Source organism: Octopus bimaculoides, chromosome 9, assembly GCF_046866305.1.
Source record: "Octopus bimaculoides isolate indiv1 chromosome 9, ASM4686630v1, whole genome shotgun sequence".
In the NCBI taxonomy this organism is placed as follows: Eukaryota; Metazoa; Mollusca; class Cephalopoda; order Octopoda; family Octopodidae; genus Octopus; species Octopus bimaculoides.
Genome location: NC_142936.1, coordinates 32,423,539 through 32,441,177, shown reverse-complemented (window position 1 = coordinate 32,441,177; position 17,639 = coordinate 32,423,539). Strand labels below are relative to the sequence as shown.

The 17,639-nt window shown below is 38.3% G+C and overlaps 1 protein-coding gene across 14 annotated transcripts in view; it reads left to right on the top strand.

Annotated features, from left to right (window-relative positions):
- The window catches only part of LOC106872513 (uncharacterized), a 252,407-nt gene that overhangs the window by 77,827 nt on the left and 156,941 nt on the right, over positions 1–17,639 (top strand). For all 14 annotated transcript variants that reach the window (XR_016243103.1, XM_089357348.1, XM_089357343.1 and 11 more), the window contains 2 exons: positions 6,857–6,991; positions 9,103–9,334. Coding sequence is in view for 13 of the 14 variants with exons in the window: in XM_089357348.1 (XP_089213474.1) it covers positions 6,857–6,991; positions 9,103–9,334 (367 nt within the window). In the remaining variant the exon portion in view is untranslated. The remainder of the gene's footprint in view (positions 1–6,856; positions 6,992–9,102; positions 9,335–17,639) is intronic.

Here is a 17,639-nt window from a genome sequence, read left to right as displayed (position 1 = left end):
TGACCCTCTCTGTAACTTTCATAACCTGATCTAACAGCTTGATGCCTCTGTAATTATTTGTATCTAAAGCGTCCCCTTTACCTTTGTAGCAGTTGACTATGATGCTGCTACACCAGTCATAGGGTATGACTCCTTCGTGTATCACCTGGTTCGTAATACGGGTGACTAGGCTATAGCCAACACTGCCAGATATTTTGAGCATCTCTGCAGTGATTCCTGATGGGCCGGGGGCTTTCCCGGTCTTCATACTCTTAATTGCTTTATCTACCCTGGTGCTATCAACTCGGATAGCTGGTCCCTCTATTGGGTCGACATAAGGCAGGCTCTCTTTCTCCCATTCATTCTCTTTATTAAGCAATCTATCGTAGTGGCATCTCCAGACCTCTTTCTTTGCATCCTCATTTAATGCAAGCGTACCATCATCCATGCGAACACATTTCTCTCCTACAACATCACTATTCTCTCTCCTACACTGTCTTGCAACACGAAATACCTCGAGTCTTTGGTCCTCACGGCGCAGAACATTGGCAAATCTTTCCTTATCTGCTTCCCCTCTGGCTAAATAAACCTGTCGCCTAGCCTCCCTTCTGGCACATTGGTACAATTCCCTGCTACCACCGTTCTTCCAGTCCTTCCAAGCCTGTTTCTTTTGCAAAAAAGAAAATACGATGAGTCATTTCTCCAATTTGGCTTTATTTTTAATAATAGCAATGGTACGGAACAACCTCTTTATTTAACTTGCAATAACATTTTGGCCGTGGAGAGTACAAAACCCTCTATATCTTCAAATATAGAAAAACAAAATTTTGAGAAATTTACGACTATAAATTAAAAATATTACATACGAAGTTCCATATCTAATTACTAAAAATAAAAAGCCATACACCATTGGGGAAGAACTTTTATTACCTGCTGCTATGGAAATGGTAGAAATACTTTACGTAAGTAAATATGGTAATGAAATTCAGAAAATTCCTTTGTCGAACAACACTGTCGCAAATAGAATTACTGAAATTAGCAATGACAAATTTGAGCAACTTATCACTATACTTAAAGAAAACCCAAAATTTGCAATTCAATTGGACAAAACAACTGATATTTCAAAAATGGCTCAATTGTTAGTATACATTAGATACATTTATAAAGAAAACGCCAATGAAGGATTGTTGTTTTGTCATCCTTTGGAAGAACATACAAGAGGGAAAGACATATATAGTAAAATTGAATTTTTTAAAAACTGTATGTTTGGAATGGAAAAATTGTATTGGAGTATGCACAGATGGTGCAAAAGCAATGACAGGTGAAAATATTGGTTTTAAATAATTTGTTAAAGCTGCTGGTAATAATCATGTAACTTTTACACACTGCATGATCCATCAAGAGGCCCTTGCAGCAAAAAAAATGTGGTGTGTGCGTACGAGTAGATGTAATCGCCTTACCTCGGTTTTCCTTTCCTCGACTGCGAGTCTGTCTTGTGGTATCCAATCCTTGAAGCTTGCCCCGACCCAAAGTACACCAAGAATAGCAGCTGCCTCTCCCAAACCTAGACCGTCGCTTAACACGTCTTGTCCTGACCACAACCCCGTTCGAAAAGGGCACGAATGCCGATCGAGGCTCCCTCTGCCCTTTTTCCCCTTCTGGTCAACTCGCCCTTCTGGTCAGCCTCCCCAGACACTGACGTCATACCACACGCCACCCTGATCTTAAAAATCATGTTCACCCCTACTCCAATTCGAAGTCCGCCATCCAACCGGGCGGGCGCCTTACACGTCGAGATCTTCTCAAGCTAGGTGGCTCGTTTCCATCGCACTCTTCATCCGACGAAGTGGCTATCCTGCGCAGATCCAGCACGTGACGCGGCATTCCATCCACAGATACGTTGTTTCTGGAATTGACCGCTGTCACTGTTCCCCTGCCCCATTGTGATGTGCAGCGTGCCTTCCTCCCCTACTTTCACGCTGGCAGGTCCCTTCTCTTCTTCGCAGAACTCCGGCGTCTTACTGGGATGCCTCCATTCATATTTGAACACCGCTCTGTGCGGCACAGACTCTTCCGCTTGTCCGGATCGGGGAGACATGTTGTACCAGTAGACTGCTTCCAGGGGCGAAATGTGCCCCCTTTCAGCCATGGCCTTGATCGTCCGATGGTGCCTCTCAATGATTCCGTTGCCACTCGGCCTATGCGCTGCTCTAAATAATCGTCGCACCTTCCACCGGTCAAGCATCTCTCCCAACGCTTCCGAACGAAACGCCGCCCTGTTGTCCATTAGCAGTTCTTCCACAGGACCCCTCTCCAAGAATATCCCGTTCAGAATGCGGGCAATCTCATCGGCAATGCCTGTCCTCAGCTCCCTCCAAATGGCCAGCCGGCTCGGCCCGCAGTCGACCATGCTGAGATACATTTCCTGACGGTAGTGCGTCACATCCACAGCCAGTCTCCTCCAGTTGCACTCTACTGAGAGGTTCCCCTGCTCATGCCCACCCCGAGCGGGGTCAATGGACTGGCATCTGTCACATTTCGCGACCACTTTCTTAACGTTTCTCCTAGTGACGTCAGCATCAACCATTTTCGCCAGATACAGGGTCCCATCCACCCCCAAGTGGTGCATAGCATGTAGCTCCTTCAGTTCGGAGTCACCCAGCCGACACGCTGCCGCTATCCCTTTCCTTGCTTCCTCTGGTTCCTCCAGGCACGTCCTTTTCACCCTGGTCAGTGCGTCCGCCCTGTTTCTTTCCGAAGGCACGAAAACCACGTTCAGCTTCAGTCCGAACTCCGCGATCAGCTCTCCCAGAACTCCTAGGTGGCGTTTCACCAACATCTCCGCGGCACCTTTTGTCCGGACTCTCTTCTCGCTGGTAATTACTGTTCCTACCCAGCCGACCACGGTGGCTGAATCCGTCCGGATCTCGATCGAGCGCAGTCCCCATCTCAGGGCCAAGTTCACCCCTTTCAGCACCGCATCTAGTTCGGCGACATTGATGTGGTTGAAGTCGTCCGCTTTCCGTAGCCAGGCCGCATCCTCCACCTCAGCACCTTTGATCTCCAACACAACCCCTATCGCTATACTGCTAGCATCACACCAAACCGTCCCGCACTCCGTCTTGGGCACATACCAGTTTCCTCTAACCGGGTCTTCCGCTCTCGTTCTCTCCAGGATTTCCCGCATCATCGCCACCGTCGCCTCTCCTACCTTGTCACTCCAACTCTCCCCCTCTGCTCGTCTCTTGATGTAACTACATGCAATGCGCAACCAACCAGCGATCGGATAGTGTCCGATCAACTTCCCACAAACCGAGAACAACTCTCTCCTGCTGACACTGGAACTCAGCTCTGGGATCTCGTTTCCTCTCCGGAACACTAGCTCGCCCGATCTGTCTTTTTGTAGCTTCAGCCTCACCGCAGCTCCCCCTACCATCGACTCAGGCGGCTTCGCAATCAGCCCGAACCTCTCCAGGTGTCTCACTACCTCGGTGGCTGGCACTACAGTCTCGTCAACCAAAATGTGGTCGATGTAGGAACTGGTGGCCTTCCTTATCCTCTCCTCTTTCCTTAGGACGGACTTGAGCACCATCGCCATAATTTTCGGAGTGGAATTCAGCCCGAAACCCAGCCTGGTTAAACAGTACATCCAGCCCTTGTACCGCACCAGCTGGTATCGCCACAGCTTGTCACTCACATGGAGCTGCAAATATGCCGACTTCAAGTCGACGATCGTCGCTGCCTTGGTCGACTGTCTCCACACACGTAACGTCTCACCACAAACGTCCGTTGCCTCACCACAAACGTCCGTGGCATGATATATGGTCGTTTAGTTCCCTAAAGTCCAGCACCGGTCTGACTTTTACTTTCGTCGGCTGCACCACCGCTATCAGAGGCAGCACTCCACTCACCACCTCCTCTTTCCACGGGACAAGGACTCCTTCCTTGATCCATCTCTCTACCTACTCGTCGAACTCGACGCCGGCGTGACCTTTCAACGTATGCTGGTAGCAGCTCACCCTGTTCTTTAGTAGTGGGGGCTCGTACTTCCATCGCCACTCTATCGTCCGCCTCCGACCATTAAACGCCGCCTGAAAATCTTTGTCTTCGATGGTGTAAGCGGCGCTGTCCTCGACGGGGCTCTCCTCTCCCTGGCGGTCCCGACTCATGGCGCACGATGCCCTCACGCTTCCGAACGTGACCTCATCTCCTGCAATCCTAACGCCACCAAGACGGTTGATGGCGTCCATCCCCAACACGACATCAACCCCGTCTATCACATAGTCGATCACGATCACCTATAGCCTCAGCGCCACGCTCGGTAACGCTATCTCCAGACTGGAGCTGCCCCTGCAACGGATCTCTCTACCGTCGACCGCCCGAACGCTACTCGTCCCATCCCATTTCTTCGCCACCCTTGGCGTCACGAGGGTAGTCGTGCAACCCGTGTCCACGAGAGCCTTGAACTTCTTCCCCTCGATCTCGACTTCGACCATGGGCAGCGCCTACACAAGCGCCTCTACTTGGTTGCGGGGAAAGTTTGAGAGGCAGCAACTTCCCCACGGTCGTTTCCCTGGTCGCAATCACGGGCGATGTGCCCAGTCTTCCTACATCGATAGCAGACGGGCCCCGATTCGGCGCATTCCCTCGCCATGTGTGGCCCCTGACATTTGAAACACCGGCTCGAGAACGGCCGCTGTCGTTGCTCGGTAGGCTTCCTCACGCCGTTCTCAGGCTGTCGTCTGTCGGAATGCGCCTCTGTCGCCGCCATCGCTATCGGCTTCCGTCCGACGTGCTGTGTCAACACGCGAGCTTGCGCTACTAGCTGAGCGCCATCTTTCTCCCGCCAGGCAACTGCTGCAATCGGATCCCTACGTCGTCGGGGAATCCATTTACAAACGCCAGCTGCGCCGCTCTGTCCAGGCCTTCTCCCGTAAACCCAGCCAGTGTGGCCAGTCTTCGCACTTCCGCCGCATACTCATCCACCTGTTCTCCCCACCATCTAGTCGTTCCTAGTTTTACAAAGGCAGCGTACTCGCTCTCCGTATACGCTTCTCTCAACCTCCATTCGACGTTCTCTGCACTTAATCTTTCTTCCTCGTCCATTTCTAGGTAGAGGGTCAGGGCGCTCCCTTCCAAGTATAGAGCCATGAGACTCGCCACATTACTTATTCCTTGCTGCTTGGCAACGAGCCTAATTTTTCGTATCCAAGCCATCACATCTCCTTCGCCATTAAAAGGCCTGATCACATCGCTGGCGATCCTAATCTTGGTGGCTGCCATTGCGGCGAATTTCTGCACGTGGGGCCGTACGAGTAGATGTAATCGCCTTACCTCGGTTTTCCTTTCCTCAACTGCGAGTCTGTCTTGCGGTATCCAATCCTTGAAGCTTGCCCTGACCCAAAGTACACCAGGAATAGCAGCTGCCTCTCCCAAACCTAGACCGTCGCTTAACATGTCTTGTCCTGACCACAATCCCATTCGAAAAGGGCACGAATGCTGATCGAGGCTCCCTCTGCCCTTTTTCCCCTTCCGGTCAACTCGCCCTTCCGGTCAGCCTCCCCAGACACTGACGTCATACCACAAAAAATAGCACTGGAATTAAACGATATGCTTTAGGATATTATCAAAATTATAAACTTTATTAAAAGCTGTGCTCTTAACAGCTGTTTATTTTCAAATCTCTGTAAAGACATGAACTCAGAATGCAAAAACTTATTATTACACACAGAAGTAAAGTGTTTAGAGGGTAAAGTTTAAACAGATTATTGTTATTAAAAGACAAACTTATATTTTTAACCAAACAAAAATCTGATCTTGCTACACTTTTTCAAAATGACTTATGGCTTTCAAATTTATGCTATTTGTCAGATATTTTTGAGAAACTAAATGATCTCAACTTGTCTCTTCAAGGAAAGAAAAGCGATACGTTTACTTCGAATGATAAAATTAAAGGTTTTATTATATGGATCAACATTTAGAAGAATAGGGTGAAAAATGATTCATTCAAAATGTTTCCAGTTATTGATTATTTTATAATTGAAAAGAATAATTTTAAAAATTAAATTGCAACAATTATTATAGACCACTTAAATACCCTAGAAACACAGTTTCACAAATACTTCATATTGAATTTTAATTTCAAAAAGTTATCTTGGATTCAGAAACCATTTTCAATTGACATTGATGATATTAATCATCTGCCATAGCTATCTAATGACTCAAACTTGAAACCTGAATTTACAAAAAAATATTTGACTGAATTCTAAATCGGAGCTAATGCTGAATTTCCCACAATTTCTGAAATGGCATTACATGTTCTTTTGTCATTTAGCACCACATACCTATGTGAATCGAGTTTTTCAGCTTTAACCCTTATTAAAACCAAATATTGTTCAACGCTGAAAAATGTAGAAGATGCTTTACAGCCAACAGTGTCAAATATTACACCAAGGTTTAATTTGTTATGCAGCAAAAAACAAGCACATCTGTCACAAACAAATCCTAAAACTACTTTTATTCTGACAAACAATATAACTACATTATTTAAATGTGTATTGTTTAGTAAAAAAATAAATGATTTATGTATTTATTTGTATGTTTTATTTCATGTTTAATACTTGGGGTCACGAAAAATCTCATGATGAAAAATGGGTTCATGAATGAAAAAAGTTTTAGAAGCACTGCTCTGATACATCTATTCTTTGAAACCTACTAAGAAGGAATTTAGTTTTTTCTGAAGTAATTAATAATAGATTTCAAATACTGAAATCAATTCATTTTAAATATCATTAATTTTCTTCATTGGATGTAAGCAGTCTTAGTTATGTTGGCTAAAATAAAATACTGATTTCTATATCTTTATGAATATTTTCAGGTTAAACGCCTTGAAAATTTGCTGGGTAAATGTCGTGAAACGATAAAAAATAACAAAGAACGTACTATTGTACTCTGCGAAGAAAATGACAATTTGAAAACACAGTTGCAAAAGATTGAAGAAGCCCATTTGATGGTAATAGATATCTCTAAAAATATTTGTCTTGCTTGGGTAAATCTATGTAAATATTAAGTTAAGATGTACTGTTTATAACAGGAAGTGGAAATATATAGATTAGCAACAGTAACCAACCATCATTTACTTATCTGTTTTAAAGAAAATATAGATGGAAAAAATTTCATTTTATTTACTTAACTTATTTGTTAGTTTGAACTTATAACCAAAATCCTTATGAGCAAGGAGCTTGCTTTCTGAATATATTCACTTGAGATATGAAGTATAAAGGGCACTCTGAACTTTTACAAGGGCAGTTGGATACTCTTGCTAAACTGTCTTGGCTCAATGCAAAGATCAGTTATTTGGTCTATTTGCCTTTAACTGTTATCTAACTTACACAAATTTTAATTATTCAGCAGTGTTTATTTCTGTTATTCTTTGATCTGTTTCTGCTTCAATTAGCATTCTTTACAAAGTTGAGAACAATTGACAAACAGGATGCTAAACTTTTGTGGTTATAGATTTATATTTTACTACTGTTATGCTGTTGCTTTTTTTTACAACACTAAGATAGCAATGAATGAGCATCAAGATTGAACGTATATAAGAAAACACTGTCAGAAGTGCTACAATAATTTTATCAACTTTGTACATGTTTCTGTAGGGGCTATTTTTTGTTAGATTAAAATGCTACAGATTTTATTTTTCTGGTTCAATTTGTAATTACGGCCCGAAGAGTGAGAAAATACTTTTAGCTCCAATCAGTTGACTCTCTACAAAGTTTAAGTATTGACTTACATTGAAATACTTCTCAAAGAAGAGGAATATATCCTCCTTTTTCTTTACCTAATGTTTAAGATTGTATTTCTATTCTGCTTTCATTCTCAATTTTCAGATAATAATTGTCTTAGCCATGCAACATAACAATAGTACATATTGTTATGTTAATCATTTATTAATCATCAGTGCACAAATTTCAAAGTTCTAAACTTAAGTGTTTGAGATTTATTGATTGTTTTTGTAAATGTATTTTAATGAGCTCTCTTTTCTTTAGATTATTCCTAGTTGTTAGTTTGAAAAATTTCCTTGATAGAATGCATTTTTATCTTTTGAAGATATATTTTGCTCTACTGGTTGATTTATGTTCTCTGAATATTCTTTTCTACTCTAGGTAGAAGGCCCAAAATTTTGGGGGAGTGGGGGCAGTCGATTAGATCGACCTCAGTATGAAACTTGTATTTAATTTATCGACCACAAAAGGATGAAAAGCAAAGTTGACCTTAGCGGAATTTGAACTCAGAACATAAACACAGCCGAAATACTGCTAAGCATTTCATCTGGTGTGCTAACATTTCTGCCAGCTCGCTGCCTTTATGTTCTCTGAATTTTAAAAAAAACAATGACTGTGTTTAGCTCTAAGCAGTGCTTCATTTTTTTTTTTTAGTTCATTTAAGATCAGTTCACCTCACCATTTAAGATCATGTCACCTTACTATATGAGTTTATAGAATATTTTTAATTTGATACATTCTGTTTTTATTATTGATAAGTTTAGTATTCTTCACATGTTTATCTTTTTTATTTTATTTTATTTTAATCTAGTGCTTTTACTAACTTGCAAAAAAAAAAAAAGAAATCAGTAAAATTTGTTAAATTATTTTCATGAATTAGTTACCTTTAAAACATTTTCTTAATATAAACTTCATGGAGGCAATGACTGAGACCTTTGATGTTATGTCATGCTTGAGAAGAAGACCCATCAAGCTGAGCAAAATCACAGTTGTGACAGATACTAGTGTCATGCAAATTGGTACCTGTGCTGGTAGCATGTAAAAGCACCCCAGTGTCATGCAAATGGCATCTATGCCGGTGGCATGTAAAAGCACCCATTACACTCTTGGAGTGGTTGGCATTAGGAAGGGCATCCAGCCATAGAAAACCATGCCAAATCAGACTGGAGTCTAGTGCATCCTTCCAGCGTGCCAGCTCAGTCAAACTGTCCAACCCATGCCAGCATGGACAACGGATGTTAAATGATGATGATATATATATATATTTATATATATATATATATATATATATATATATATATATATCTTTTTGGCAAACATTTTCTTTTTTATTATATAGTCCAATAGTAGCACTGAAATAAATAGGCTTCAGAACCAAATCAAACAAGCCAGAGAAGTTATTGAGCAGCTAGAGAAGGACCGAGAGCTGGCAATAGCAGAGGGCAAGAAATCTGTATATGAAACTATTGAAGAAAAGGACAAAGAAATAAGTGAAATTCGGGCATCATTTCAAGTTTTACAAGGACAATTCGATGACCTTGCACAGTCTAAGAAAGAAGTAGACAGGCAAGGTAATTATACATTCTAATTTTCACCCCCACCTTTATTTTGACAGTCACAATCTTTTTCTGTTTTGATTATAATTATATTACCAACATTCATATTTTGCCACTTTTGACTAATGTACAAATATATTTAGATTTAGAATGTCCCAAACAAGGGTACTGGCAAGAGTACCAACAGAGCAAAAAAATGAAGATGAAATTAAAATACATACAAGCAAACATGCATACATTCATATATACATAGATACACACGTGTGTGTGTGTGTGTGTGTGTGTGTGTGTACAAACATGTTGAAAATGAATGGACTTCCCTCATTTTATATATATTGTTGTTGTTGGCACTCCGTTGCTTACGACGTCGTGGATTCCAGTTAATCCGATCAACGGAACAGCCTGCTCGTGAAATTAACGTGCAAGTGGCTGAGCACTCCACAGACACATGTACCTTTAACGTAGTTCTCGGGGATATTCAGCGTGACATAGTGTGACAAGGCTGACCCTTTGAATTACAGGCACAACAGAAACAGGAAGTAAGAGTGAGAGAAAGTTGTGGTGGAAGAGTACAGCAGGGTTCGCCACCACCTCATGCCAGAGCCTCGTAGAGCTTTAGGTGTTTTCGCTCAATAAACACATAAACACTTACAACGCCCGGTCTGGGAATCAAAACCGCGATCCTATGACTGTGAGTCCACTGCCCTAACCACTGGGCCATTGCGCCTCCACTTTATATATACATATATATATATATATATACACACACACATATATATATATATATGTAATATTGATAATAAAGAGAATGAAGAATTTGAACATTCTAACTTTGTTTATTTCCAGTTAGTTTATTCATAATAATAGTCCGACACATGTATTGACTGTACCAGGTGTTAAAGTCATTGTTACAGCTCTTTACATTATTAGAACGTTGTATTTTGTTATTCTTTAGATTGTTGTGCTTGTGGTTTGACATCAGTCTTCCATTATTAGAGTTATAATTTTTATTTATGTTTGTTACAATCATTAACCATATCCTTATTTCTAATTTTCCTATCCACTTTAGTTTCTTTTCCATGGTCTTTAGTTTTGTTATTAGAACTAACTATCCTATCATTATTGTTGGCCCCTGAGTTGATTTGGGCTGTATTATGTTTATCTTCAATGTTATTAGCTTTACAAAATTTCAATTTCTTCCTATACACTGCTTTTTCTAGAGCTGTATTGGAATAATCTATATTTAGTTTTAAAATTTCTTCATTAGCAGAGAGATTAAAGATACAGGTTTAAATATTTTCCACTAGTTTGTGCGTTATGCTAGCTGGGTGGTTACTATTTATGTTTATATATTTGAGGTTTACGTTGGATTTGTGGTATGGTCAGTAAATTTTTGATTTAAGATCCAGTGTTATATCTACGAAGTTTACTGAATTATGTTTCTCTTCAATCGATATGCTAAGACCTAAGTTTTCGAAGAATTTTTTCCATATTTTTCTATATGTCTATTTGAAGGGTTAGTCAGTGTGAAAAGCACATCATTTCTATATATAGTCCTCCTCCAACTTGAGGGAATTCCCTATTAATGCATGCTAGTATATAGATTCTGACTAAATCTGTTACTTGCACTGAATCTATTGAACCCACAGTTATGTCAAACAAATCTGGCCGACCTTTCCTAATCCAATATTTATCTTCAAATTTAATGATTAACTTTCTAGCTGTTAAGATAACATCTACCTCATTTCTATTTCAACCTGAATTATTCATTGCATAAATTAATGCTTTATTAAGTTGAATAGGGTTAATTGAAGTGTAATAATTCAAGATATCTATTTGCAGGAATTCATTAGGAATATTATTGAATTATTTAATTACTTCTAATGAACTAGACCATAGTTTTAGTCTAATGGTATTCTTAAGAGTATGAATATACTTATCGATGATGTGTTTACCAACTTTACCTAAACCTAATTTAGAGGGGCAAATGTGTCTAACTGTGGGGTTTGTTGTGATATTAGGTTTATGATCTTTAAGGTTAATGTATGCAGTTCTTGTTCATATGGTTCAGTTCTGTCAGTTAATTCATATTTATCCATTCTTATAGTTCTTAGTTATTTATTTTAACCACGTGGTTCTTATTGCTTAGTAATTATCCACTACTACTATTAATTCAAATAATACAATCAACTCTGAAATCCATCAAATGTAGAATCAATCAAAAATAAGTATTCTATAAGTAACCACTCCCTGCCTAGCCAAGAACAGTTGCTAACTTTAACAAACATTGTTGCTACTGCTACTGAATTTTTCCCAAACAATCAGTTGAGAAAAACATCTCACAGAAGAATGCCAAGGTGTACTACTACCAAACCTGATTCAAACTAACAGCAGAAGAAAATTCCTCTTCGAATAATGTCATACCCTGAAGAAATTGTTCTAATAATGCATAAATCGTTGCATATCAATATGCAACAATATGCAGTTGATGCAACCAAAACACGTGTCAGGCTATTATTATGAATAACCTAACTGGAAATAAGCATAAAGTTTGAATGTTCAAATTCTTTATTCTCCTTATTATCAGTATTGTACTTTACACTCTGAGTAGGCAAGAAATAAAATGGAACATCGGATGAGTGCTAAAGAAAGATTACTAAAAATGCACCATCAGAAGGAACCAGCCTTGGCATTTTATTCAGTTAGATTTGGTATCTGTCTGGATATTATATCCCTCCTCTTATTATATTTATATATATATATATATATATATATATATATATATATATATATATATATATATATATGTATATATGCTTATAAACACACACACACACACTAACTGTCCAACCCATGCCAGCATGGAAAATGGATGTTAAATGATGATGATGTATATATATAAATTGCATACATACATTCACACATACGTATATATTAACACACACACACATGAAATGAAAATGAGCTAAGGGCAATGATATACATTTGAACAACAATGACAATTAAGAATATATTAAATAACATAAAGGATGAATTCTTTATTTATTGAAACTGCCTCTTTTTCCTGAGAGGGTATAAAGCTCAGTTGCAATTTGTATGAACTCCAAATGAGAAGAGGAGATAATCTCAAGAATCAATAATTCACCAAAATTGACATACCATTAAGGAAAAGCCAATATGATTATCTGAAGACAAAAGGACACATGTGGAATTATGTTTCTTCTTTAATAGATATCCTCAGCACAGTGATTGTCCTATCTTATCTTCATTCAGTAGATGAAACACACAGGTACAAAAATAGTAGAACAAGTTATCACCTAAGTAAACTGCAGAAATGCAATAAAAATGAGCTAAGAAAAATAACTTAGAGTGACCAAAGGCATGCATTTGAACAGTACTGTCAAATAAAGATATATTAAATAATATGCAAGATAAATTTTTGATTTATTGAAACGTTCTACTCTCCCAGAGAGGGTTGACCAAACATTTAGTCGTAATTGGTACCAACTTCAGACAAGGGGAAATAATTTCAAGAGTCAGAAATTATTCAAAACAGACATGCTGTTAAAGACAGTCTGATTGTTTGAAGATAAGAGGACAGCTGTTGGTTTGTCCTTTGGATAGGAATAATATGAATAAAAATGTATATAGATGCATGGTAAAAAGTATTACATAGATTCAACTCCTAACTTTGTGAAGGGATGCATCTCTGTGTGTCATCACGTAATAATGATAGACTTAATTGTCTGTTTCATTAGCTGAGGTGATATTCAAATTCCAATGATCTTTTGTTGATTCTGCTATTCCTAATTGAAGGGCAGGTTACAATTTTCAACTATGTATATGTGAGGCAATGGCTGTTATTATGAACGATAACCAGCATCTACTTAGCGAGTGTAAAAATTTGTTGTCAGTTGTAGGCATCAGTTAATGTGCTTATTTTATAGAATTGATACATGTCCCTTTCACTGAATGTAGAGTAAGAATATGTACTAATAGGTAATCTACCAGTATAGATCTTATTTTCATATATTCTTAGGAACATCCAATATTTATTTTTGGATATAACTCCATTATCCTATCCATAAACTCCTTGCCCAACATCTAGTGTTTGAATTGTGTTTATTAAGTAAATTACATCTACTACCCATTACACCTGCTCCTCTTATTTCTTATCTTATTTGTTCTTTTTCTTATTACTATATAGTTTATTATAACTATTTTTATTGTTATCATCATTGTAATCATCATTGATATCATCATCATCATCGTCATGGAAACATTTTGCTGTCATTTTAATTTTACAATTTCAGTAATTTATTCATGTTAAGTTGATATTTATCATCTCGAGTCCTCCCCATACACATTTAATATGTATATTTAAATATACTTCATGTCAAAAAAATATTCTGTATCATTGAGAGAGATAAAGTAGTTTCAAAATGTTCCTCTATCTTATTACCTCCGCTTTAGCGGTATTGTTTTCTGTTGTGTTTGTTTGTTTGTCTGTGGACAAGATATCTCAAGAACTACTGGATGGATTTAGATGAAACTTTCAGGGATGTTTGGCTTTGTGACTGGTACAAACTGATTAGATCTTGGGATCGATCTGGTGCCGGACAAGAATTCTGGATTATTTTTCCATTTTTTTTACTTAATTTTTGAGAGTGGTCGAGTTCATTTTTAGTATTCTCGTTTGTGAGAGCAGTCAAGTTCATTTCAGATATTCTCATTTAAAAAATCATTTCTGGCTAATCGTTGAGAGGATGTTGGTGTTGCCTTGGCGGAGGTTTGCGCTCTCTGAGTGCTTTTCTTCATACTTAATATTACTTTTGATTGTTGCTGCAACTGTTAAATACTAGGATGGTAATCACTGCCCTTATATGTTAGTTGGATAATATTTCTTTTGATATTGACCCATACATTCTAGTATATACTTTTTTGCATTTTGTACTGAATATTATATTGTACTCTGGCACTCTTTGGACTTTTTCATTATTTTCTTGTTATAGCTCTGTAGTCACTACTACTATTAGTAATATTTTTGCCATTATGGTTTTACATGTGTATTTGTATGTATGTGTATGCATTACTGTACATATGGGTATATGTATGAGCATAGATGTGTGTGTGTGTTTGTATATGTTTATATGTGCTTGAATATGGATTTAGAAACTTTCCTATTTCAAACTAACTGCAAGAAATTGGTATGAGAATATGAAAGATCTTTAATGGAAAGAGTAAAATGGAATATAGTTGTATCTTTAATGTAACATACTTTTTAAACTTTTTTTTTAGTCTCTACTTGTTTCAGTCATTTGACTGTGACCATGCTGGAGCACTGTCTTGAAGGGTTTTAGTTGAACAAATCGACTCCAGGACTTTTTTTTTATTAAGCCTAGTACTTATTCTACTGGTCTCTTTTGCTGAACTGCTAAGTTATGGGGATGCAAATACACCAACACCAGTTGTCAAGCAGTGATTGAGGAACAAACATAGACACAAAGACACATACATAAATATATATATTTGTGTGCATGTATATATATATATATATATATATATATATATCGTTAAAGAGAATGACAGAACATGGAAAATATGAGAATTTTTATTAATCACTACAATTGTTTCAATCCATCTTGCATCGATCTCTCATGGGTGGGATACTTAACAACTGGTTTAGAAACATTCATTGGTGTAGATGTGTCTCTTCAGGTGATAATTAGATATAACTTGTTAAAATAACGACTGTTCCACAAGGTATCTTCTCAGTTTGTGTAAAGGAAAGCAGCAAATTAAAAGCCAAATTTATATAGAACATCAATAATGTCTTCTCATTAGTCCACAGAATACACAGGGCTTCTTCAGAACAGAGTCGGCATCTCCTTGTAGCAATTCTTAGTTTCATAAATACAGGAGGCTGAAAAGATTGGCCGTAAATAGGCTTTAACCATCTAAGAACAAGAGTACAGTATCTGTCAGTAGTAGCTTTAGTCATGAACCTTGCTGGTCAGTGGACAGCCATGTTTAAATACCATTTCTATACCTTGTTTTTATTCTAAAGTCACGTTTTCATTTCAAAGTCTCGTTTTCATGTGGCTTTAATAACATTAACAGTAGTAAATATAATGTGTATAGTAATACTAATAGTATCAGTGATTATTACCTCATTCTTTTCTGCTGAAGAATCTGAGTACTACCAGGTGAGTTCATAAAGTTCTTAGGCATGAAAATATAGCATGGAGCATTACACTATTCCAGATTGTTTACATCTTTCAACTTCGCAAGCTGTATGAGTGTAGATGTTGTTGACCAGCCTTTTGGCTTCTAAAGTGTATAGACTGTTGACCTGCTTTTGATTGCTCAGGATTATCAACTTTTGCGCTGTTAGCTTCTTCTTCGGGATCGATATCACTTCTTCCAGTTTCAACTGCCAGTGTTCTTGCTTTGAGATCGTTCACAGGTTCCTAGTTGCATGATGAGGTATTAAGCTCAGTTGGTGTATCAGAAAATTGTGTATCTCTCCTTGGAGCCAGATGATTCAACAAAACCATTTTCTCCTTGCTACTCAATAAACATACATGGGTGCACTGTGGATTGCATTCTGTAGTTCAACTTTTTCTATTGCTGGATTGTATTTTGAGTGCAGGTCTAACCTTCACTAGCCATTTTTGTGGTGAGGTCCCAGAAGTTGAGTGGCAGTGGAAACTGAACAGCTTATGTTACTGACCATACTGAGGAGGGAGCAAATAGAGTGCAGAGCATCAAGGTGTACGTGCTGCCAGTGACTCGCACTCAATCCCTTAGACTTCAATGCCAAAGTAATTGTTTTCCATAAAGTTGAATTGAGCCTTTTGACCTGGTCATTCCCCACTGGATTGTATGGGGTTATCCTGCTGGTCACTATGCCTTTATCATGGAGGAATTGTCTCAGTTCAGCTGACATGAAGGCAGCACCACAATCAGAATGGATGAAAGAACGAAGTCCAAAAATCAAAAATAGCTGGCTGAGAAAATGAATGACAGTAGTGGCTGATATATCTGAACATGCGAATGCAAATGGAAAGCGAGAAAATTCATTGATAACTGTGAGTAGATATTTGTTGTGCTTAGTGGATGGGAATGGACCCTTGAAGTCTGAGTGGCCTTCACAAGTTTGGCTGTCAATGTCACAAAAATTCTTGGCAACAGTAGTAAATATAACATGTATAGTTATAGTAATAATATCAGTAATTATTACCACAATGATATAATATGGTTTTGCATGCCTTAATATGGACCAAGTTATGATATACTTAATTTAATCTTCTTTAAGTCACCACACAAAATCGACCAAAGATGTTGAATGTCTCTTGTTGATATTCTTGAAGCTGGTGACATGGTTGCGATAATGATTCTTGAATGAATCAGCTGTTACCCCAATGTAAACATACTGTCCTCCCCTTGTGTGTAGGGCACATTTATATATGATGGGTTTCTTTCAGTTTCTGTCTACCAAATCTACTTACGAGGTTTGGTCAGCCTGAGGCTATAGTAGACGACACTTGCCCAATGTATCATGCAGTGGGACTGAACCTGGAACTATGTGGTTGGGAAGCAAGCTTCTTACCACACAACCACCTTTCTAAATAGGGTATGAAGGATGTATATAGGCCTGTAATAGGGCATGTAAACATGGAACTTCATTTCTCTATGTGGATGCATCAGCAGAAATGCTGTTACGTAGAATCATTTTATGGATATCGCAGTGGATAATTTCAGAATTGTTGTAGCTCTCGAATGTTGTTAAGTAAACTTGTTAGTAGGGGGAGTTACTTTGTATATCTAGATTATTTATGGAACAGGAAAGAGCAGATAATTATCACATTTAGTTGTTGGAGAAATTTATAGATTCGAAACATCTTGGTTTTAAAGATTTTATGTTTGCAGGAAAATACTAACACAGAGTTGCAGTTCAATATTTGGGTCTTAAGAAAGAGAATTTGGTAGTATTCAGTGGTACAGAGTTGTCAAGGTTTGTTGTTTACTTGGTTGTGTATGGGATAGTAAATTCCAGTTAATACTAAATAGAATATTTTTGAACTTGTATGTTTTACCTATGTATATTTAGATTGTGAAGTATCATTTTTCCTTAGATTGTCAGAAGTTTGTGTGTGTTGGTAATATCATATTTTAAACTGATTAGAAGTTGACTGTATGCATACAGGGTGCTTGGGCTAAATTTGACAATTTTTTATGCCTCCTTTTTTCAGAAACACCTTGATGTATTAGTGAACATTCAACAGTGCTGGAGAGCATAAAGATTAAAGTTGTAGTT